Source organism: Larimichthys crocea, chromosome XI (genome assembly GCF_000972845.2).
Source record: "Larimichthys crocea isolate SSNF chromosome XI, L_crocea_2.0, whole genome shotgun sequence".
NCBI lineage: Eukaryota > Metazoa > Chordata > Actinopteri > Sciaenidae > Larimichthys > Larimichthys crocea.
The window spans coordinates 10,160,073-10,184,269 of NC_040021.1; the positions used below are offsets into that span (position 1 = coordinate 10,160,073).

The following is a 24,197-nucleotide window of genomic DNA, read 5'->3' on the forward strand; positions in this document are numbered from 1 at the left end:
AAAGAAACTATTCACTAACAAAAAACTAATAAACTTATAGAGGTTCTTGATTTTTATTGCCTTTTTTCCCCCGCCTGCTTTATCTGCTACAATTTTTTTCATTTACTCTATCCGCTGGGTTTCTTCTTATTGCACCCACGACTTCTCTCAGTCTCTTAGAAAAACAGTACTGAAGGCCAAACAGATTCCAGGAATTTTGTCATTGTGTGACAGCACGTGCCCTGATAGGAGACACAACAGTTTGATTGCAGCCTGTAAAGTGCACATGGGTTTAATAGTCTGCTGCAAGAGAAAAACACAAGATCTAGTGTAAAATTACTGATAAAAACATATCTATTTAACTGAAGGTGTTACACAGCAGCATATTTTATACTGCTTAATGTGATTTATGCAAAGGAGACTTGATGGTAAATGATTAAAATCTGAAACCTGAACCTAAGGCGGACTTTAATCATAAAATCAGACTGTACTCAAGTAGTTAAGCCCAAAGCCTCTGCGCAGAGTAACCCATGCATCATACTACAAAAGCATCTCAAAAAATCCAGAGGAAATTATTAATGTAGAGCCTAGCTAGCCTAATACTAATGGCTGGTAATGGCTTGTGTCTAGGCAAAAAGTTTAAACCAAAAGCTACAGTGAGCTGAAATGACAGACAACCTCAACAAAACAGAAAAAATCTGTGTATGCATGTACAAACGTGATCTGGCTTCAATCCAGAAACAGAAAACGTGCAGCCTAAACAAACACAATGCTTCTGCTATTCTCTGCGACAACAGATGGGGTGATTACAAGTGGCAGCGTTTACATACCTGATAACAATCGCTTAATTGTCATAATTCTTGTTTTGCTAAGCCTAAAAAAACACCTCACAAATTGCTTCGCAGTTTTATGGTGAGTCATACACTAGCTCACAGTGCAATCCACGTGCTCTGATGGAGGCCATGCACAGTTCAACAACTGATGCTGAGGCTGGGAGATGAGGGGAGGTGTGCAGACAACACAAGGACAACACTTGAGAGATACAGTTGCGTGATCGATCAATCAATCAGTGTCAAAACACACGTTTGTTTTTTGCAAAACCCAAAGCAACAAGTGCATTCATTTTTTTTTTTTAAGTACAAAAAAAAAAGTACACACAACAGTCAAACAACTCCCTGCTGCACAAACCAAACTGACTTGACAATACCCAAAGGATACTGGACTGGCCACAAAAGCCGTGGATTATATACATGAGCCAGTCGTGATGCACTATGTCCTTGACTCGTTCCAGCAGCTTCCCGTTCCACACGTACTTGTAGTACGGCTCATTCTGGAGGCCGTAAACCACTGTGGCGGAAGAGGGTACACATAAAAACCTCTGGATCATTTTACCGGGTCAGACGAATTATCAGTTAGAAAGCAACACTTGGAAAAAAGCTTTGGTGACACAGGCTGTGGAACAAGAGCTGATTTACAAAGATTTAGATGACATTTTCGTATATGGGATTCATCTTCTGTTATATTATATTACAATACACATCAGCTAAGGGAAGTTATTTTTCACCGAAATGTCTGTACTTCATTGACTTCATCAAAACAGGCAAACCTGCACAACAGTTAGTGATGCATCAATTAATTCAATCAGTGACTCTCCACTTTTTAGGGAATTAATAGCAACAAGGGGAAAAAAAACACTATGCCAACATTATCTAATTTATTATGTGAACAGACAAAGGAATATAGGGGCTACTGATTAACGTCACTCACCTTGAGTAGGCAAACCCTCTTCTTCAAATGTCAAAGCTGTCCTGCTTGCTCTGTGTTGTACCTCTTCTTCTTCTGAGGATGATGGCGATGACCAGAGTTCATAGGCCTCTGCAGCAAAGTGAGGTTGTACTGTAGCGAATGGCTCAGGTCATAGCTGTAGCTGAAGGCACAACGGCAATAAGATTTGAAACAGGTACGTTGCTGTGTCCCATAATGAATTTAAGATGTGGCCAAACTACAAAATGAGTATAACAGCAATTTCAACACACATTGTACAATCGGAAACATGGAACTGGCAATCTGCTCCTACAGAATCTTCTGAGTGTACATACAAGTAGTCTTAGATCCTTTACTTCCACTCGTGAAAAGGAGCAAACCAAAAGTAAAATAAGAATGCAACACTCCGGCTTCCTCCCACAGTCCAGATACACCCACTTAGCAGGTTAATTGGTGACTCTAAATTTGCCGTAGGTGTGAATGTGAGTGTGAATGGTTGTTTGTCTCTACTGTATGTGCCCTGTACACTAGGGTGTACCCTGCCTCTCACCAAAGTCAGCTGTGATAGGCTCCAGCTCCACCGGAGGAGAAGTGATTACAGATGATGGATGGATATTAATATATTTATTTATTGTAAGATATTTTATCATTATCTAAAGTGTGAACAATCTGGAAAAGAAACTATTCACTAACAAAAAACTAATAAACTTATAGAGGTTCTTGATTTTTATTGCCTTTTTTCCCCCGCCTGCTTTATCTGCTACAATTTTTTTCATTTACTCTATCCGCTGGGTGTCTTCTTATTGCACCCACGACTTCTCTCAGTCTCTTAGAAAACCAGTACTGAAGGCCAAACAGATTCCAGGAATTTTGTCATTGTGTGACAGCACGTGCCCTGATAGGAGACACAACAGTGTTGATTGCAGCGCTGTAAAGTGCACATGGGTTTAATAGTCTGCTGCAAGAGAAAAACACAAGATCTAGTGTAAAATTACTGATAAAAACATATCTATTTAACTGAAAGGTGTTACACAGCAGCATATTTTATACTGCTTAATGTGATTTATGCAAAGGAGACTTGATGGTAAATGATTAAAATCTGAAACCTGAACCTAAGGCGGACTTTAATCATAATAAATCAGACTGTACTCAAGTAGTTAAGCCCAAAGCCTCTCTGCAGCAGTAACCCATGCATCAATACTACAAAAGCATCTCAAAAAATCCAGAGGAAATTATTAATGTAGAGCCTAGTACTAGCCTAATACTAATGGCTGGTAATGGCTTGTGTCTAGGCAAAAAGTTTAAACCAAAAGCTACAGTAGAGCTGAAATGACAGACAACCTCAAACAAACAAAAAAATCTGTGTATGCATGTACAAACGTGATCTGGCTTCAATCCAGAACAGAAAACGTGCAGCCTAAACAAACACAATGCTTCTGCTATTCTCTGCAGACAACAGATGGGGTGATTATACAAGTGGCAGCGTTTACATACCTGATAACAATCGCTTAATTGTCATAATTCTTGTTTTGCTAAAGGCCTAAAAAACACCCTCACAAATTGCTTCGGCAGTTTTATGGTGAGTCATACACTAGCTCACAGTGCAATCCACGTGCTCTGATGGAGGCCATGCACAGTTCAACAACTGATGCTGAGGCTGGGAGATGAGGGGGAGGTGTGCAGACAACACAAGGACAACACTCTGAGAGATACAGTTGCGTGATCGATCAAATCAATCAGTGTCAAAACACACGTTTGTTTTTTGCAAAACCCAAAGCAACAAGTGCATTCATTTTTTTTTTTTAAAGTACAAAAAAAAAAAAGTACACGACAACAGTCAAACAACTCCCTGCTGCACAAACCAAACTGACTTGACAATACCCAAAGGATACTGGACTGGCCACAAAAGCCGTGGATTATATACATGAGCCAGTCGTGATGCACTATGTCCTTGACTCGTTCCAGCAGCTTCCCGTTCCACACGTACTTGTAGTACGGCTCATTCTGGAGGCCGTAAACCACTGTGGCGGAAGAGAGGGTACACATAAAAACCTCTGGATCATTTTACCGGGTCAGACGAAATTATCAGTTAGAAAGCAACACTCGGAAAAAAGCTTTGGTGACACAGGCTGTGGAACAAGAGCTTTACAAAGATTCAGATTACATTTTCGTATATGGGATTCATCTTCTGTTATATTATATTACAATACACATCAGCTAAGGGAAGTTATTTTTCACTGAAATGTCCTGTACTTCATTGACTTCATCAAAACAGGCAAACCTGCACAACAGTTAAGTGATGCATCAATTAATTCAATCAGTGACTCTCCACTTTTTATGGGAATTAATAGCAACAAGGGGAAAAAAACACTATGCCAACATTATCTCTAATTTATTATGTGAACAGACAAAAGGAATATAGGGGCTACTGATTAACGTCACTCACCTTGAGTAGGCAAACCCTCTTCTTCAAAGATGTCAAAGCTGTCCTGCTTGCTCTGTGTTTGTACCTCTTCTTCTTCTGAGGATGATGGGGATGACCAGAGTTCATAAGGCCTCTGCAGCAAAGTGAGGTTGTACTGTAGCGAATGGCTCAGGTCATAGCTGTAGCTGCAAGGCACAACAGCAATAAGATTTGAAACAGGTACAGCCTGTGCTGTCCCATAATGAATTTAAGATGTGGCCAAACTACAAAAATAGAGTATAACAGACAATTTCAACACACATTGTACAATCGGAAACACGAAACGTGAATTTCATGTCAGACAAGACTGACTAAAACTACCAGGCTTTCTTAGACTAAACATGGGTGCACTGAAACGTTCAGGGTCTTTGAGCTGTGTGCAGAGGCCATGTGACAACCAAGGGCACCCTTGTCAAGATAGAAAACAGAAAAATGAATGTCACACAAACTAAAGCCATTTTTAGATGTTTCTAGGCCTCATCTGAGCTCTCATCACACATGGTCAGCCTTGTGTTTATTTTAGTTTTTCTTATTCTGTACTTTATTTATTTATTCCTTCTCCCTTCTACTATTTATCAATATCAGACCTAAAAAGTTTTAAAAAGCATTAGTAATGCAAGAATATTAAAAAAACAAACAACATAATCGTGAAAGGCAGGTCCAGCTAGCCTCCTTCGTTTATAGATCAATCTTATGCATATTAGTGATTCAGTAATAACTCACACTGTAAGCAATGCTTTTAGATTTATCTTACCTGAAGTAGAAATTGCTGGATAGGTCCACATTCTGAAAGATGCGCACATATCTAGCAGAACAAAAAGATGGTCAGTAAAACACATATCTGAAAGAAAGAAATCTATATAGGCAAATTATTCATAGGGCTTTATATTAGATTGTCAACATGATTCTGTTCACTGTACACAGAATTATTCATGTGAATATGATGCAAGATTAGTCAGTGGAACTGATCCATTGTTACTGATGTGAAGTCCACCTGTGTTTTTCTGGCTTTGGCAAGTCAAAATGTTCCTAAATGTTCCTAAACTACACAGTACCTTGCTTCATCAGGATGTGTAACCCTGACAGAATCATTTGGGATGTAAATCATGCTGGTGTCTTCGATTTTGTAGATGGAGTGACCACCGATGTCCGCCATCTTTCTACGCTTGGTGATCAACACAATGTAGTACCCTTCGAGGAATCGTACAAACCCTATCAGAAAAAAAAACATACCATTTTAAAATCCTTTAGAATAAATCAAAAGCAACTTGTTTTTAAAGGGAATGTAGGTCAACCTTTCTGCTGCATGTAAACAGTTGCAGCTTTGACAATGCAAACAAGTGAACCTCAACATTTGTGGAGGTGGACCATGAGTGTTTGTGTGTCATAATTTGCTATTACCTAATTAATTCAATTCATTTAGTCTTACATATTTAAAATCTGACCCAGAAAGCATCATGTAACATAATTCATGATTTGCTTTCAGTTTTTTATGGGCTATTTTCTCATAGGTGACATTCAATACATAATAGACAGCCGTGGATGATGTTTGTGTGTGAGTCAGTCTGTATAATATTAGTAATATTTACCTCGTCAAGGCCAACTACGTCAAGGTACTACTGCTAAAACTAATCTGCTGACAGATAAACTGTGTCCCCTTAAATGCAGTTCTATAACTAAATAGGACGTCCTTGTACATAAGGACTTTTTAGAATTGCAGATGGCCCAGTAACATTGTGCTGCAAGCTGATGTTTATATTACGTTTCAATATACAAAGAGTACATAAACAACCAATTACATACATATATAAACTGGTCAAATAAGACATCCCAGCCTCTAACTTAAGCTTTTTTAATATGTCTAAATACTAATTACCAAACTACTGTGGTACTGCTATAAATGTATATGTTTCCACTCCATTTTTATTCCTGTCTGAATTTTTATCAGTATAACATTGCAAAGATGTTCCATGTGGTCATACTGGCTTTTGTCCTAATGCATTTATTGCATGTACAGAAGTATCATAAGCTGTAGGACTACTCCTGTTTGGATGTTGGTTTCTAACCATGCAAATATTCTGCTAAATTGAGTCTTACATAATACATACTTAATCATTTGTTCACAATCATTAATTCCCACTGATATACCTGTTTATCTGCTAAGGACCAATTACACTCCCATTTGCCAAAGAGCATCCACAAAGTACAGGAAACAATGAAGAGCAGCATGGTAACATTGCTGAAAAGGGATTAAAATAACTCCAAACATGTCCCCTGCAGGCTCCACTAGGCTGAAGATGACTTAATTTGAGACAGAGTGGTTTTTAGATTTCCTTTATCTGAGTGGTTCAAGTGTTAGTCGGTCTACCCAAATTTTGGAGAAATTAGCTATTTTTCACAATGGCAATCAACCAAGACTGTGAGCTTGTATAAGAGCATATTATTCTTCAACAGCCCACTTTCACTTGTGACTTCGCTGCGGACAATTCCTACATTAGTTCACTGTGTTTCTTCCTGTCAAAGATGGGTCAGACTGACAAAACTGGCAGATGAAAGAGAATAAAAATATACTTACAATAATGGTACTCATTACATACAGTAATAAGAAATGTGGCAGGCAAAAGGGGCTCTCAGGATACACTGTACCCTACATGACTGGATCACTCTTTTATTCCATTTTACACAGTGACTTTGGCAAAGAGTGGCTTGTGAACAAAGGTGGCATTAGGGTACAGTGGGGAAAAAAAAGCATCTCATTTATTTAGGCAGACGTCAAAGTCACAATCTGTCTGTGTCAGTGTGACCGACCCATGTACAGCCTCAATGAAGTTTCTGAATTATCTTAGATGTCTTACTATTATGCCCCAAAAGGGCCTTGCCAATATTAGTTAACAATTGATAATATCCGTCTTTGCCAGAAATGGAAATGTATACAGCTCCATTCACAAAAACATGGACTAGGACCCATGGCATCTTAAGATATAAAAGGCTCATTCTACAGTAATATTGCATTTCTGCCCTTCATGTAAATAGAGCCACCTAAATCTTACACCCATGTGTGCAAAATGTATGACACGTTATTAAAAGTGATTAATACAGTAATCCATCACAATCCAGTGTCTACAATTGTTTCCTCACAAACGGATGTTTATCTACAATTAATAATCAGAAACAGACATTTAAGGGTTAATTGTCAAGGATCAGTAATGACGGCTGCTGATAAAAGCTCTGCAGCACAAACAACTTTTCACACAACAACAGAGGTGCAAACCCAGATCAATGACGTGCAGAGCCAGCTTAACATGTAGACAGTTACACAAACTTCTCATGTAACGAGCCTTGGCTTTCATATATGGAGCAGACAGACAAAACAAGTGGACCTGTGAAAATGAAAGTGAGTGTGTTTCTGTGTCATGTTTTTTTTGTTTTTTTTTTAATAAACCTTATGATCGTACAAGCTCAGACACAGAGGAAATTATCTTTTTTTTAACTCTCTAAAATGAATCAAGATTTACTTATTAAGTGTTTTTAATTACATTTCTTGCACAGCTTTTTCAACATTAATAGAGGCGTTGAAATGAAAAAGTATTGAGATTAATTTTAAGTAATAGTTTATACTGTATTCAGTGCCTATAAAAAGTATTCAGCCCACCATGGAAGTTTTTATGTGCTATTACTTCACAACACTGAATATGAGGAGATTTCATGTGGCTTTTTGACACTGATCAACAGAAAAAGACCCTTGAATGCTCAAGTGAGAACAAACTCTACTAAACAATAAAGATTAATTGCAAAGTAAAACATTTATAGGCAGTTACAAGCAAGTCTAATGTGTCTTTTCACCTGATTTTCCACAAAAGTAAAGAGAAAGTAATAAAAAAAGCTTTTTACTGCTTCTGAATAGCACTGAAATTATTATTTGAAACCTGAAAATTGAACATTATAAGCTGCACAAAGGTAGCAGTAGTGGTAGCAGTGCTATATTGAAGAGAATTACATTATACTGCCAGGTGTTCCTCTTTTTTTCCCCCCTCTAACTTCAGCATTTAATATGCAAAACCAGGTCAATGCGCACAGAGGTGGAATTAAAGTTTTGGAGAGAAGGTACATGTTTCCATTATTGTGCCCCACAATGGTTGCTGCTATGCCAGTGAGGAAGATAGTGGTGGGGCTGTACTCACCCACAATGCCAAAGGCTGAGACAGCCCTGGACAGGCCAGACGAACCCTTTTGGCCAATCTTGGTGCGGTTGCCGAGGTCCAGGCGGCCTAGCAACTCCCGAACCTCTTGCTGGTTGTACACATGCTACAGACAAATTCACACACAGAGATATATATATTCATAAACAGTATATACATGAATAGATGTGTAAGCAGTTTCTGTTTCTTTCTCACTGCAACAACAAGAGAAAGGGCAGCCAATGAGACTTCTGTGCAATAAAAAGTAAATTGCTGTAAAATATCAATATATGCCTGCATTCTAGGGAACCTTTTTCATTCATATCATAGATTTCACTATTAAAATTCTGTACTACAGGTGCAACAGCAAAATCCTACAGTATTTGTGTATGAAGTTCCTTTTTGTGGAATCAAATGCATTTGTCTGCAATATAACAATAGGCCACAGAAAGTTAATAACAATATCCAATTATTTAGGTTCATCAACTTGCTGTACAAGCTTTACTCAACTTAGAAATAGAGAGCACTTCTATGCAGCCTGTTATTTAATCGTATGTGCCGTGCCAGCTTTCATTACATATGAACTAAGAGAGAGTGAAAGATGTGGCTGTGTCTCCAGCTTTAAAACTGCTCTCCTCCACTCCTTTATCACATTCTCAAGCATTCACACTGTGATTACACTGTATTCTACTATGCCAGTCAAATGTAAAACAAACATGGTTGCCTGAGGTATAATATCTGCAGGAATGAAAGCGTGGGGTGATGGATATTTAGTCATGGATGTTTCATAATAACAAACACATAATCATAATCACCCACAACACAAACAAACAAATCAACTCCCAGCTCATAGATCCTGGTAATGAGCAGTGGAGAAGAAAAGGAGGTGCGCTCAGCACTCATCAGCTAAGCTGTCATCCACAATACACTGGTGACAGGCTGAGTGATTGTACAATTTTACTCCAAGTGTACTGTACTGTATTACATAAGCATATACATTAGCACTATACTAACTGTGGTGGAAACTCTGCATTTACCTTATCATCAATTATGACCAGGTCCTTGGGTTCTGTGCGGTCAATCTTCAGGACTCTGTGTTTGGTCTGTGCCTGATTGGTCCCAACCAAAAAATACCTCTGGAAAGAAAACATACATGTAAAAGTATGAATGCGGTTCTTGAGTGATTACATAGCATTTTGTGGATACTTGTTTTCAGCACAAGGAGCTTTCACATGGATGACATTAAATCAAATTCAGTCTTTCTATGAAAAAAAAAAAGATTTTGAGAGTGTGCAGTAGGATAATACATTTTCAACAGACATAGACAAGCCAGCTTCTACAGTAGAGTCCTATTGTTAAAGGCTCACTTCCTTTAGGCCTTTTTTTACCCCGATAATGTGCAACATTTTCTCGCCACACTGAGCAGCCCCCAAAAAGAAATTGATGTATCAGAAGCCTGTGAAATTACACACCAGAAGAATCCAAAGCAGATATGCTTCATATAATCACACATGAGAATATATGATTATATGAAAAACATAATATAATGACGCATGAGAATATATGGCTAAGGCTCCTTCTTATATGACTTTTTCTTTTGAGTCATTATTTCTCTCACAGTGGGTTGCAAGATGACTTAAGATCTTCTGACCACTTCTGTTAAATTGGAACACCATGTATCAGTACAGTCCGAAACCATTAGAGCCATTTTGTCCTGTTCCGCACGTCCGAGGCGTTCACACGGAGCTTTCTTTGTCCACAATAGTTACAGTCAGTTTATCCATGGTTCAGTAAAATGGGCTGCCAGAAGTTATGATAACTTAACTGTTACAAATGTTTCCTACCTTACTGCACATGCACATATTTACATTGAAGCCCAAAATGATATTTATTTGTAATTCTGTCAAACAAAATGAAATTATTCTGTTTAGACAATTACAATGCAAAGCTTTAATAGTCAGTAGAATGGGGGTGGCAAATCATCACTGACACTCTTTTGCTGCCATCTAGTGTTTGTTGAAACCTACAGGAGTTCTCCATCCTTCTCCACCCTTGTGTTTTCATCTGTGAACTTTTATTTTTAAGCAAAGCTTTCTTACATCAGTACAGTTATGATCAGGATATATTTCAGTAGGAGCAATGTCAGCGATTTAAACACCTACACACTCATACTAGTTAGAGACTGTGTCCTGAATCCAAGCTGGGGAAGACGGTGGGTGTGCTCTAGCCCCAGTTTGTGTCATTTATGGATTATCCTTACAGTACAGACACAAACTGTGGCTACGTAGTCCCAAGCTGAAAAGGCGTGGACCTGAATGAATATAAAGCAGCCTGTAGATAAAGATCAGGCATGCTCACTTCTTCCCCTTTTATGTCTTGTTCTTTCAATCTGCTCCTGGCCTCTGTAGTATGTACTGATATTTAGCACAGGACAGCTTGAAAGCAACTTTAACATGATGTTGGCTACTTGCTACAAATGAACAGTCTGAACTAAAGTTCTGGAACAGCATGATCATGATGATCATGACAGACTTACAGCTCTGGTTTCATACAGAACCATCCTCTGGATCCCACTGATGATACCGGCTGACTGAGGCATGTTTGTCCCTGTATCCTCCAAACAATCACAGATGAGACAACAGCAGAGCTGCAAAAGCATATAAAACACAATATGTGAACACACTACTTAAAGACAGTCACTGTGTGTGTGTCTCTCAGCCTTTCATAGCTAACGTTACTCACCAATAATTCAGCTAGCCTAGCTGCGTTATTCACTAATAACTCCGCAGGGTGATAATGCGCATCTCTCCTAGGAGACAAAACAACTTCTTAGGACATTTACAGTGAAATAAACACGTCTGTAACGTTAACCGGCCCCAATTATTAACGGCTAGCACATAGCAGAGGCGACAGCAACATGAATTAGTTTGAGTCAGGTGACTGTCAGGACCGAGCGCATGTCAACACAACTGGTACGGTGCCTCGCTTGAGTCACAAAGCTAGAAGAGCTAAAAAAGGCGATTAATAAAAGCCGCTTAGATATTTAGATATCTATATACTACAGATATTTATACAGTTTTATAACTCAGATTATATACAACAACAAAAAAAAAAACATATTTACAAGCCACAAAGGAGCTAGTGGTAGCATTAGCTAGGTGAAAGCCGTTTAGTTTGGCGGTTGCTATGGTAACCGTATTCCATGACTGTTAACCTTGGATACTCACAGCTAGGTTAATGCTAGTTAACAAACGACGATAAAAAAAAATTAAAAAGCTAAAATATATAATAATGCCACAAAGCAGCGGTAAGTAAACTTTTTTTAACTTCGTTAATTTTTTTTTTAATGGTTTTTCTATCGGCACTTAAGCAGGTTGACGTTATGTTTGGTCGTCTCGTGTGTTGCACTGTTCTGTTTGTGACTTGTGCACTTATGTGTTTGTTAAATAGATCGTTTTGTGGATAACCTGATAGAGGATGAAGGAGAGAGGGAGACTCTTCTTGCCAAACCGACCTGCTTCATTATAGTTGGAAGACCGGTAATTTATCAAATGTATTCATTTATCACTAACATACAGTACTTAACAAAGTCAGAAATGGTGTAGCTGCACACATATCCACAAACCTACACAGTGGCGTGTATGAAAACACACAAACGACATTTCCTCTTCCTCTTTCACTTCTTCATTTATCACCAACCAGCACAAAACATTAAATGTTGTATGTTTTGTCTGGTGATAAGGCAAAAAATAATCCAAGCAGCATGAAGCTATTGTGTCAAAAAGTAAACACAATGAGTAACAAGCTTGTGTTAGTGTCATTTGTAGATATTACATAGGGAATTTAGTGACAAATAAAGTCAATAATGTTATTAGAGTGTACAAGAGTGTAACACTGAACACTGCAATATAAAAGGTTTCATTTGTCAGTCTCCAGTGTTGCCCCCACAATTAAACCAGACACACCCAAGCACGTTATTTGCGATACTTTCCATGTCTATTATCATTATGTCATTTTTTGTGGCAGGGTGTTGGTAAATCCACCTTGGCCAAACGAATCGCAGAGTCCTGGAAATGTATCTTAATTGATGGTAAGTACGGTTGTGGTCTTTGTAATCTTTGTCCCAGCATAATTCAGATATTTCTAACCAGGTTTTATAATATTTCAGACACAGATCTGCTAGAAACACACATTAAAAATAAAACAAAGGAAGGCATAGAGGTGAGTGTCATTTTTTTCTATCAGAAAGGTTTACTATTCTCTGTATATGCCATATGTTTTCCATATATTTTAATGGTCTATGAATTGTCTTTTCTGACCATTTTAGCTCTTGAATATCTTATCTGGAGGGAGAAGTATACCAGAAGATATGGTGCTCCAGATGATTCTTGCCAGGCTTAACTCTCCAGATGTGGAACACTATGGTAATTCATGTAGTTTGAAGTTTATTTGATAAGCTTCAGCACAGTGATCATGTATAGAAATTGCACAAATTTCACAACAACCTGCAATTCAAAGCACCACTATAGGAGCCCTGTCACTGCTTGTTCTTGATAATACATATGTTTTAATACAGGATACGTACTGAGCTGCCTGCCGTTCATGTCAGAAGAGTGTCTGAAGATTCATGAGCAGATTGAGCTGATCAAAAACCTCAAACTAATGCCCGATTTCATCATCAACATCAAGGTTCACTCACATCCTTTATTACTGTTTTGTGCATTGCATCAAGCTGCCATTGATCCGTTTTTTTAAACATATGTCATATTCTGACAAAGAATCTGAGACTGGTTAGATGAGAACTTAAACACTCCCATCTTCTACCAGTGTGCAGACAAGGACCTAGTCCAAAGGCTGTCAGGCCTGAAGCAGCACCCAGAGACAGGGCAGCTGTATAACAGGGACCAGTGGCAACGTGAGGAGGTGTTTAACAAGAAAAAGGAAAACAAGGATGAGGAAGTAGAGGATGAGGAGGAGCAGGTATGACTGAAAAGAAAAGACCTCTTCCCACTTGGTTTAACCTTTCCTGTTTGATTTTGCCCCCTTTTTTCTTCTTCTTTCAGATTTCAACCTCACAAATTTAAAAATTAAACAACAAATCTGTCAACCCATTATTCCCTAGTCTATCACTTTTTTTGCTTGCAGCCTAGGGAAGAGGAACTCCAAAAGGATATTATTGACCAGATGGTGTGGACACCAGAGAATTTACCCAGAAATGCTTTTTCCAGAATCAACATGTACAAGAATACCATGCTCAGACCACTGGAGGTGAGCTATCGAGTGCTCGAGAAACACATTAATTAGGAGTTAAATAAACATGTCATTCCCATTGGGCAATCATGGTCATTGTTCTTGCACACCAGAGTAAGTTTTGTCAACTTTGCATTAGTGCAGACAGAGACTTTGTGTTTGTGTAAAAGTCTGACCTTTCTTGTGTTTGAAATGTTTGATTTGGGACCATTTCAGATTTGGCTTTTGGTCTTTATTCTGGCACCCAGATCACATTAGCATTATTTTTCAAATTTCAAATCAGAGTGATAAAATGTATCATTCCACCATGTTTTAAAAACATTTAAATTCAAATGAATCAAATTAAATTAACACTAACTTTTTTAGAGCCAATAATTTGTAAATTAATTGATATTTCTTTCAGGACTACATGACAAATCACAGCATCCTCTACCTGTTGGAGCTGGATGGAAACAACACACCTGAAGAGCTGCACTCAGTAAAGACACTACAACAGTATAATAAAGAATAAAAAAATGCATTATCATATGCCTTATAATATGCTGCTGAATTGTTTTTTATCATTATTGCAAGTTTTTAATTACTAGCGTATGTCTGTTACTGGCGTAAATGTCAGCCTAAATGTGCACATTGTACCACCTCTGTATTCTGTGACTTTAGTTTGTTGATTGTTTTCTCTTTAGTCTGTAATGTCCCGTCTTGGATCCATGGCAATAAAGCGTGTCTCCATTCCAGTCCTCCTCCAACAGACAGATGAAGAAGATTTGCCATCAGACATTGAGACGGTCTGGCGTTGATGACCATATTCATATTTCATTTCAAATCACAACCTCAACTGACTAGTATAAACCTACATATAAGCTATAAACGCACAGGTGATGCTGATGCAAAAATATGTAACAATAAATAGTTTAAACCTGACCATCTTTTTTTCCAGGAGGACCTACTGAGAAATATGTCCTCCTGCAGGACAGTTGCCCCTGGCTTCAGATGGAAAAGGAGCCGCTGGGGTCGAATTTGTCCTGTTGCCCTGAAAGAGGGCAAGATCATTCCTGGGAAGCCTGAATTATGTGTGGGGTAAGTGATCGTTTATGGGCTATAACCAGGTGATCAATCTATCCAATAGTTTCAAGTGAGGCTGGGTGAAAATATCAACCAACTCTCGTTTCAATTCATGTGCAGCTTCCAGGACAAACTGTACATCCTCTCATCTCAGGAGGCCTACCAGAAGTTTCTCACAAACCCCAGACGGTACTTACTTCCTCCAATGCCCAGGCCTCCTTGCAAAGTTTCCATCATTGGACCTCCACAGGCAGGAAAGAGCACTCTGTGTAAACTTCTAGCCCAGCACTACAATGCATTAGTGCTTGACATGGAGGTATTGATGCAGCCGGTTGTGGCCAAGTCTGAACAGGAAAGGCTTGACAAAATCAAAGAGGAGACAACACAGGTTGCTATAGAGAAAATCAAGATGAAGGTGGAGCAGGATGGTGTAAAGAATTCAGGCAAGTTGAGCTTTGTTGTTGATGATGATGATATTCACTATCACCTGTACATTTTTTTCTATATAAAGTAAGAGCCAACAAAATTATTTTGTCTATAACAAAATGTACCGAAAACATCAGCCATTTAAATTGCAATTTGTATGTTTTGAACATGTGACTTACTGTCATACAAAAACATTTATACTCTGATATTTTATTCCATCAGATGAAACTACTTCTGTAGAAGGTAAGACATTCAAATATTCTCTTGGTCTTAGTCAAGCACAAACACATGTTGGCAAACAGATATGGATAAATTACCCATTAAAAACTATCATAAACAGTATAGTTTTGGCGCGTTGCATCAGAGATTATATGTTATATGTGTTCTGGGCAGTTTATAGGCTACTGTATTTGTTTGCAAATGTTTTCTCCTGTTCTCAGTGACAGAGAATCATCCAGAGGTACAAGCCATGGTGCTCACTGCGCTGGAAGAAGCCAAACATATGAGCACATCTCCTGTCGGCCTGTACGCTAAGGTACTGGAGAAGCACACCAAAGAGGTATGTCAAATGCATGTGGTAGAATTTAGATGTACAGTACATGTATGAAGAGTTTGCAGTGGTGTGGCCAATCTTTTTGATGTTACAGATTGAAGAGGCTGACACTGATGCAGATGTCAGGACTGGCTGGGTGCTTGACAACTTTCCCAAGAACCTCCTCCAAACAAATGATTTACAGCAAGCAGAAATCCTGCCAGATGTCCTCTTCTATCTCAGAGACAGTGACGGGCATCAGGGTACAAAACATAGAATTGTCGCATGACAAATAAGTTGTTTTGTTTAAATATATAGACTGGAGTCTATATTTGAGCCCTGTCAGTGTTCACGTATCTTTGTACTTTAATGTTTGAACAGTTTTGAAGAGATTGTATGAGATGAACAAGGAGAGTGTGGACAAAGCAGTAAGGAAGAGGATGCAGGATGAACAATCTGAGAAGGAGAAACAGGCCTTGTGAGTGCAGGTGCAATGATGCTGTACAATGTTGTGGCTTGTTAAATCTGCAATGCATTGTTTGATACAGCTTTTGTGTTTGTGCTGAAATTCTCTCTATTTTAGAAACCAGAAGGCGCAAGTATCAGAGGCCGAACCGCAAAAAAATCTAGAGACTGTTGTTGAAGAGACTGAAGGTAATATCTGTCTATGTATAGCAGCCTGACATCACAGAGGCATCCAGAACCAGTTGAGTTTGACCAGCATTGTTTTTAATGCATTCATTAATTTTCTTTGTAGAACATCCTGAACAATCTAACACCATCAGCCCTGCACATCCTGACATAATCAAACAGGAAGGTGAGACATTTCTGTGAATAGGTCTTTTTATTTCTCTCCATCGGTGTGCTATCAGTATTAATTAGTTTAGGCAGATAGAAGTCAGAACTCATTTCTGTTTCAAAGAAAAGTAAATTTAGGTTTAATCCTGAAACTTTTATATCACACTGTATAGGAATTTTCACACTGGCCACAAATTGTCATTTAGATTCCCCATATCTTTTTTGTATTTATAAACCATATAGTATGTAAGCACCTTAAAAACACTGACAAAATACGAACTGACAAAACATTTTCCCTCCTTCTTTAACTTTCTCATTCTCCCTCTCCTCTCTGTGTTGCTCAAGATGTGGTACTACCTGATCATTGGGAGTTGGGTTATCCAGATGGCCCAGAGATGAATGACTATAAACTGCAACTGCAACAGTTTGTGTCTGAATGGGAGCAAATGCTGTCCGCCTTAACTGTAGAAGTCTCAGTACTAGAGATTGGCAGCAAAACCCCTGAGAATCTGCTTCAAGAGATTTTCCTTCAGATGGAGAGTGAGTGTAACCCTGTCAATCATAGTTTATCATAGCTACAACACAAACCTCATGTCTTTTAATTGGTCAGAATGGACAGTACATTAATTTTCAGTGTATTTTTCAGTGTGTATTCTTCGTTTTTTGAGTTACTTAAACTCATTTTATTCGATTAAATCTATTTTATTAAACCAAAATTAAAATTTACTTATGACAAAGGTTTTTAAACTTATAACTATTGGTTCCCTTTTATTGCATGATCTTAAGAATCCTTTAAGTATGCATCCTGGGAGCTTTCAGCAATGGACCTGGACGATGAGGCAGAGGATATTGAGGCCTTAGCTGAGCTGGAGAGAGCCGAGGCAGGCAGCCCTGACAATGACACAGCAGAGGAGGATGAAGTCAGTAAACACAGATATATTTTAACCTTAACACCCCAGTCTGTGACTTTTTTTTTACTTTATAAACTACTGGTTTATAATCCCATTTATTACATTATTCAATTATTATTATAATTATTTAATAATTAAGAGTAATACAAACAAACCCTGAACAGCACCTCGTTCCTTTCAATGAAAACAGGAGGAAACAACACCGAATAGATTTTTAGGCGATACCCATCATTTCTGCCCCGTGGTCTTGAAAAACAACAATGTCCTGTGGCCCTGTACAAACGAAATTGCCGTCAAGTACCGTGAGAAGACCTTCTTCTTCTCTAGTCAAGAAGCCAGGGATTCCTTCCTTCATAACCCTGCACAGTTTGTTGCACAAACTGGGCCCCTCAAGGTACAAGCTGACAGGAGAAGACAAATCAAAATTCACAGAAACAAGGAAAAACATGAATCTCTAATAAATTTCTTATCTTCTTCTATCCAAGCCTCCCGCCCTGAGGATCTTTTTGCTCGGCACCCGTGGGTCAGGTAAGACCACTCAAGGTGAGTGGCTCGCCCAGCAGCTTGGCATCTTCCATATTCAGTTCAGAGAGCAACTCCAAATGCTCATCATGGCCAAGACAAAGACGCTGGTACCTCACGCTGATGAGGTAGCATCAGAGGAGTCTCTAGAGGACTTGGAGGCCCTAATAAAGGAAGCTAGGGGGGAGAACGAAAAGGAGACAGAGGATACGTCAACCATCATGAGTGACATGGAGGTAAGCTTTGACAAACTTCCTCTGGAGCAAGATTTCCAGCATGATGGTTCTTCAAATTGTGGTGAAGTATTATATCTTGACACTGATTTATTTTGTACTTGCCTTTGTCCATCTACAGCAGGAGGTGATACTGACTGATGAGGAGAATGCCATCAAAGCCTACCTGTCTGATGGAGAGCCACTGAGTCAGCAGATCCTGGATATGGTTATCAGACCATACTGGAAAGAGGAACCATACATGTAGTTGTACACACATACACAAACACACACTGCCCGCCCTTACACCCTCCTTCAAAGAAAAGTTTGACATTTGGGAAAATGTACATATTTGCTGCCCTGCTGAGGATTATGTTGTACTACTCTCACATCTGTACAGTAAATATGAAGCTACTCACTTTATGGTCAACTAATGTAGCTTATTATAAAGACTGGGAAACAGGGTAAAGCCTAGCCTAGTTTGGCTTTATCTAAAGGCAACAAAACTTATCTACCACCACGCCTAATGCTTAAGATAAATAAATAGATAAATATGGACATTGCACAGTACACGTGTATTTGTCATCAAACATCAAGCAAGTGCAACACAAGACATACAGTAGTAGCCAACAAATATTACTAACATACCCTGCCTTTTAGGTCTACAGGTTTTATTTTGGAGGGCTTCCCCCACAATCCCGAAGAGGTGCAGTACATGTTGCAGCGGCAGCTTTTTCCTGACATTGTGATAATCATGGCAGTGGAAGTTTCCGACGTTCAGAGCCGTCTGTTGCCAACATACCTGGAGAAGTGGTATGAGCGGCGCAACCGGCGTGAAGCACAGCTGACCCTTCTTCGTAATCTACGTAAGAAGAACCGGGTAAGCATGTGACAACTAGGTAGGACTGATTTTCCTGCAAACTTTATTCCTGCTATCGGTCCTGATGATGACTATAGACTGTGTGAGTATTTGGCACAATTATAGGTATCTCTTTGGTACAGGAGGAAAACATTGCCAAGAGAAGAGCTGAACTGATGGCAGAGCAAGCTGCTAAGGTCACCACAACAAAGGTAAGGAAATATATCATAACTGCTATCATCCCCTCTTTATCACTGCTTAACACACCATTATTATTATCATCAGGAGGAAGAAGACGATGAGGAGGATGAAGCTGCAGGCAACATAGAGGATGAGATAGAGAGCATGTTAGAGGACGAGTTTCCTCCAGAAGAAGATAATGAAGATTTGGAGAATGAGGAGACTGAGGAGGCAGCAACTGAGAGGCTGGAAATGGAGATTGAAGAGCGTTTTGTGACAGATGAAAACAACCTTGGTTCTGTGACGGTACAAAGACACACATCCAGTGAAGGCCATTAACTAGGCAGACATGCATACTTTGTTTCCACACCCATATCATTTCTGGTATTATTTATTGATACTCGATTGTTAGATACTTACAGATATACAAACATTTCACATTTTGATTCCAAGAACACATCATTTGATTTTACAGACACAAGTTAGACCTAGGGTAAAACCAATGTGACTATGTGGTCAGCATAATGTATGTTCCCACATTGTAATTTACTTATGTATTCATTTATGTTGCTTTGTTTTATCATCAGGATCTCCTGAGTGAACAAAACATACCCAAAGTGTCAATTGGTGCATCTCGCAAGTTCCGGGTCGTACGGCATCAGCTGCTCAAGAAAATTCAGCCCCTGCTGATCAACAGGGAGTCAGTCTTCCAAAAATGCCAACCCATCTCATACAGCCTGGCACATACACTGCTGCTCTCCTCTTACAAGCGCCACAGTGCCTTTGGTTGCTGCGACCCCATAAAGGTAGGCATAATTCAAGCCACTGTGTCTTGTTTAGCATATGTGGTATAAGGCCATGGTTTCTTTTACTAATGGTTCTAGAAGTACAAATACTAGTACACCTTGTCTCTTTTGTGCTGATATGTTAATCAGCTGAACTCTAACATATTGTTTTATTCACATACACCTCCATTCTACAGCAATACAAAGAGAGAGACTTGATCCAGCCTCTGCAGTGGCCTCTCAGTTCCACACATCCCCTGATCTTCCATCAGTATATCTACTTCTTTGCATCTAAGGAGAATCGCAATGCATTTATGCTGAACCCCTTGAAATATCTTAGACAGCCACAGCCCACCCCGTCCCTTCCTGTTAAAATGGCTGTTATTGGACCACCTAAATCTGGAAAAACCACTGGTAAATCTCATGACAGCTGCAAAATGATCCACTCAAAGTTTCAAAGTTTCTCTCTCTTGTGTCTTTTATTCACACTCTCCATTTATCTTCTCCATCACTTTATCTCTCCAGTGGCACAGATCTTTGCTCAGAGATATGGCTTAGCCCGGCTATCCATCGGTAGTGTTATACGTAATGTTCTTGACAATCAGGCGCACACTGATCTGGCTCTCCAGATGAAAAAGCATCTCTCCAACGGACTCATTGTGCCTGATGAACTGGCTATTCAGTGTCTGGAGGTGGCGCTGATGAGTTCAGTCTGCAACAATCGAGGGTATGCCAGAGGCGTGTTTTCCATTTATCTGTTCAGAATTATTAAAGTTTCAAAACAAAGATTGTATTCTTACACGGGACTGTCAAGAAATCTGCACATGCTTGAGTGTGTTTTGGTTTTTGAAACAGTATTATCTGGTATTACAGGTACGTTTTGGATGGCTTTCCAATGACACTTAAGCAGGCACAGCTGATGGGGTCTCGGAGCATCATCCCCATGATAGTAGTTGAACTGGAGCTGGACACAGTAGAGGTTCTGAAGAGAGGCATTGTGGACAAGATGAAGCCCAACAAGTCAGAGAACACAGCAACAGCAGCGACAAATAGTCTGGGAGCTGTTAACTATTAATGTTAATGTAATCAAATGTCCTCTGTCTGCAGACCTCACCTAATGCACGACAGCTCCGAGATCCTCCACATTCGTAACTCCTGTTACAAACATGAAGTGGAGCATGTGAGGCAACACTTTCAGCAACAATATCAGAACTGGATCCCGCTTGACGGCTTAAAAAGCCAGTGGTGGATCTGGAACAGCATTATAATGGAGGTCAGCATCAGCATGAAATATATCCACAGCTATCTGGAGAGGACGGGCAGCAGTAAGTAATAAAAGCTTATCAAAGCATCAACTCAGCAAGGCTTTTTACACCTGTACACAAGTAAAATATCATACAAAATACGGTATACATTTAAAACTTTCATTCAAAAGGATTCATTTAATTACTTCTTTTCAATTTTCCAACTTCATATTTATCTCTCTTTAACTGCTCATAGCAAAAATGAAAAATGAACTCACAAATGCTGTAAAAAGACAAAAAAAAAGTAAATAAGAGTAAATCTAGATCACATGTATTACTTACATTCTTCACATGCATTTCATTTTGCAGGACGTGCAGCCTGCATCCACAGACTGTGCATCACACCCAAGGAGCTGCAGTATCGGCTTGGAGAGTTTGGCCAGTACTGCCCTGTCTGCCTAGCTCTACATTACCACCTGGTGGATTGTTCAGGAACTACAGCTTTAACTCATGCTGCTGAGTACCAGGGAAACTATTACAAGATGTGTGACAGTGACCACTTAGAGGTCAGTTTAGTGACACTGCACTTTTAAAAGACATTTGCACACAGATGGTCATAAGAGCACGGAAATGTGTTCAAGCCAAATGAAACTTCTTCTTTTCTGATATGCCAAATTCTGTGCATGATTTCTTTGTCCATTTCCAACAGTAAAATGCATGATAAACAAAATACGTAACACATTGTTAAATGTGCATTGATAATAGCTGATTCAACATGCAAATAAAATGTGTTGATTGCAGCTAAAAGAAGAATAACGCTGTTATGTTGCTCTCTTCACCACAGCGCTTCCTGCTCACTCCAGATCACTTTGTGACACCTGGCTGCCCACATACTCTCCCACAAGCCCATCTGTTGCCAAGAAAGCTTGCTGAGAGTGAGGTGAAGAACAAGTTCCCACAACAAGTTGAGATGAAGGGCTTCTGCCCAGTCACTTATCTGGACGGAAAGCAAAGGTACACCGTTCACCGTTATAAGGTTCAGAACGAACGAACGAACAAATTTGTTTGAAAAGTCATGTACTCAAGTCAAAACTCCAATTCTGAAACATACATGTTCAGTCTCTCTTTTGACATCTCTTATGGATACATTTTCTAAAACTCAAAACAAAATACGGTTTATTTGTCTGTAGATATGAAGCCCTAGTTCGAGGAAAGTTGGAATATGCTGTGGAATATAGAGAACGGATCTACATTTTTGAGACGAAGCAGAAACAAGACAAGTTTTTGAGGTGTGGAGCTATCTCTTTGTATATTTTATAAATGTTTTGTTTCATGTTTTATTTCCACAAGGAGGTATTCAGTGGTATCATATCTTAAAAGTACTTTAAATTCATTAATTATTTTAAAGACTTAACTCTAGTGTGTTTGTAAAATTTGGTGTTGATATATCGTCTGTGAAGGATTCCTGAAACCTATTGGGACCAGAAGGTGCCCACTAAAGTTCCTCCTCTTTGTGAGCCTGTACCCCTCACCTCCCTTCCAACATTGGGGTACCTGGAACAGGTCAGACAACACCTCAAACATTACAATATGCTGAAATAATGCTCTTTGGCATCTGCATTGCTTTGAATTAAGTCTCTGTTGTTTAGGGTGTGGCAGTAGCAGTCATTAAGGCCATGACAGCTGTTGGGTGTCTCAAACCAAAGTATCCCTTCCTGACTATACAAAGATCAGCACTCCTTTATGTAGCCTTCTATCTGAAAGGTAAGCAAGATGTAAAGAGTAAGAGTAGACGATCACTATTTTATTTTTTGACTTACTGTTGCTTTGGTAAAGTATTAGCCAACTAATGAATTGAATCTCATATTTTCACAGCCTTTAACCAAAAGAGCTCGGACTACACCAGCCAAAAGTACAAAAAGAAGCTGGCCTTGTTTGAAGAGAACTGTGCACTCATTCCCTACCTGAGCTCAACAATGAGAGGGAACTACAAACCTCCAAGTGAACGTCCCATTGACTTTGAGTTCAAGCTGAATCGATTCCTGGCCTTGGGAGACTTGACGGGAACCAACAGTGTGCTTTAGCTGTGCCTGTTCTGAAACCTTGACTATAGCTCTTTTGTATTATGTGAAGAACTGTCCGACTACAAAAGTGAGCTGCTGTAAGAGTTTATTTTATCTTTCATATATGTATATTCATCATTTTGCTTTTATGTGGGCTATTGAAGTGAGGGGGGGGGTCCCTACATTGTTGTGCAGTGAGCCCTTTCTATCCAGTCTGCAGTAGGTGCGGTAGGTGTTGGGGTGGAGGGCAGGGGGTGGGCCGTGGGTGTGGGGTGTTTTTATGTTTGTTTGTGGGGTTTTTTATATTTTTATGTGAAGCACTTTGTGTTACCTGTATTGTATGAAAGGTGCTATACAAATAAACTCTGATTTAAAGGTGTGCATTGTTGTATGTTTCTGTTCTGAGTCATCAATAAATCCCCTTTTCCTATTGAAAAATGAGCAACTATCCATTGCTTGAAGGTCCAGTGTGTAGAATCTAGTTGCTTTTTGTCGACTAATTGCTGTATTGAAATTTCCTCACATCACCCTCACCTTCCTAGTGTAAAGGAGAAACAACACTTTAAGGACCCTGTTTAGAGTCAGTATTTATTTTTTCTGTTCTGGGTTACTATAGAAACATGCTGTTTCAATATGGCTGGCTCCATGAAAGAGGACCCACTCCCAATTTAGATATAAAAGGATCATTTTTAAGTAACAACAAAAACAAAACGATTCTTATTTTCAGGTGATTATACATGATCAAAACATAGTTATGAATATTATATTCCATGTCTGCCTTATTCTTAAAATGAAGACCCCACATTGATTTACTTTATCGTTTAAAATAATTATTAAAAAAAAAAAGATCTGATAATAATTCATTGAGTCATACTTCATACATTGTTTGTTATTTAATGTTATTGTTATTTGGGGCGGCAGTAGCTCAGTCCATAGAGACACCATCTCTCTCCTCATTTGCTATGAGC

General features: G+C 39.1%; 2 protein-coding genes across 2 annotated transcripts in view; one reads left to right on the forward strand and one right to left on the reverse strand.

Moving 5' to 3' along the window:
- Positions 1 to 11,686, reverse strand: part of fig4a (FIG4 phosphoinositide 5-phosphatase a) — a 41,219-nt gene extending 29,533 nt beyond the window's left edge. The window contains exons 1-9 of the mRNA XM_019254145.2: positions 11,510 to 11,686; positions 11,128 to 11,194; positions 10,922 to 11,032; positions 9,423 to 9,521; positions 8,389 to 8,512; positions 5,263 to 5,419; positions 4,962 to 5,012; positions 4,190 to 4,353; positions 3,636 to 3,764 (exon numbers count right to left, since the gene is read on the reverse strand). Of these exons, the coding sequence (XP_019109690.2) occupies positions 3,636 to 3,764; positions 4,190 to 4,353; positions 4,962 to 5,012; positions 5,263 to 5,419; positions 8,389 to 8,512; positions 9,423 to 9,521; positions 10,922 to 10,984 (787 nt within the window). The 5' untranslated portion in view covers positions 10,985 to 11,032; positions 11,128 to 11,194; positions 11,510 to 11,686. The remainder of the gene's footprint in view (positions 1 to 3,635; positions 3,765 to 4,189; positions 4,354 to 4,961; positions 5,013 to 5,262; positions 5,420 to 8,388; positions 8,513 to 9,422; positions 9,522 to 10,921; positions 11,033 to 11,127; positions 11,195 to 11,509) is intronic.
- On the forward strand, positions 11,677 to 23,464 carry ak9 (adenylate kinase 9). The gene is made up of 37 exons (XM_010734723.3): positions 11,677 to 11,692; positions 11,836 to 11,924; positions 12,412 to 12,475; positions 12,554 to 12,606; positions 12,713 to 12,809; positions 12,962 to 13,074; positions 13,213 to 13,365; positions 13,531 to 13,653; positions 14,039 to 14,113; positions 14,319 to 14,420; positions 14,573 to 14,712; positions 14,818 to 15,140; positions 15,346 to 15,366; positions 15,564 to 15,682; positions 15,771 to 15,918; positions 16,037 to 16,133; positions 16,239 to 16,309; positions 16,413 to 16,472; positions 16,799 to 16,993; positions 17,240 to 17,373; positions 17,555 to 17,758; positions 17,850 to 18,122; positions 18,241 to 18,362; positions 18,759 to 18,978; positions 19,101 to 19,169; positions 19,243 to 19,443; positions 19,725 to 19,943; positions 20,120 to 20,336; positions 20,448 to 20,649; positions 20,796 to 20,942; positions 21,030 to 21,247; positions 21,536 to 21,732; positions 22,011 to 22,180; positions 22,357 to 22,455; positions 22,627 to 22,729; positions 22,816 to 22,930; positions 23,042 to 23,464. The coding sequence occupies exons 1-37, from the start codon at positions 11,677 to 11,679 to the stop codon at positions 23,248 to 23,250; spliced, it is 5,178 nt and encodes a 1,725-aa protein (XP_010733025.3). The 3' UTR covers positions 23,251 to 23,464.
- The last annotated feature ends 733 nt before the right edge of the window (positions 23,465 to 24,197 follow it).

Coding starts and splice junctions, on each gene's coding strand:
- ak9 (XM_010734723.3), top strand. Junction 15,141..15,345: donor GGATGGTGTAAAGAATTCAG/GCAAGTTGAGCT, acceptor TTATTCCATCAG/ATGAAACTACTTCTGTAGAA. Junction 22,931..23,041: donor TGTAGCCTTCTATCTGAAAG/GTAAGCAAGATG, acceptor ATATTTTCACAG/CCTTTAACCAAAAGAGCTCG.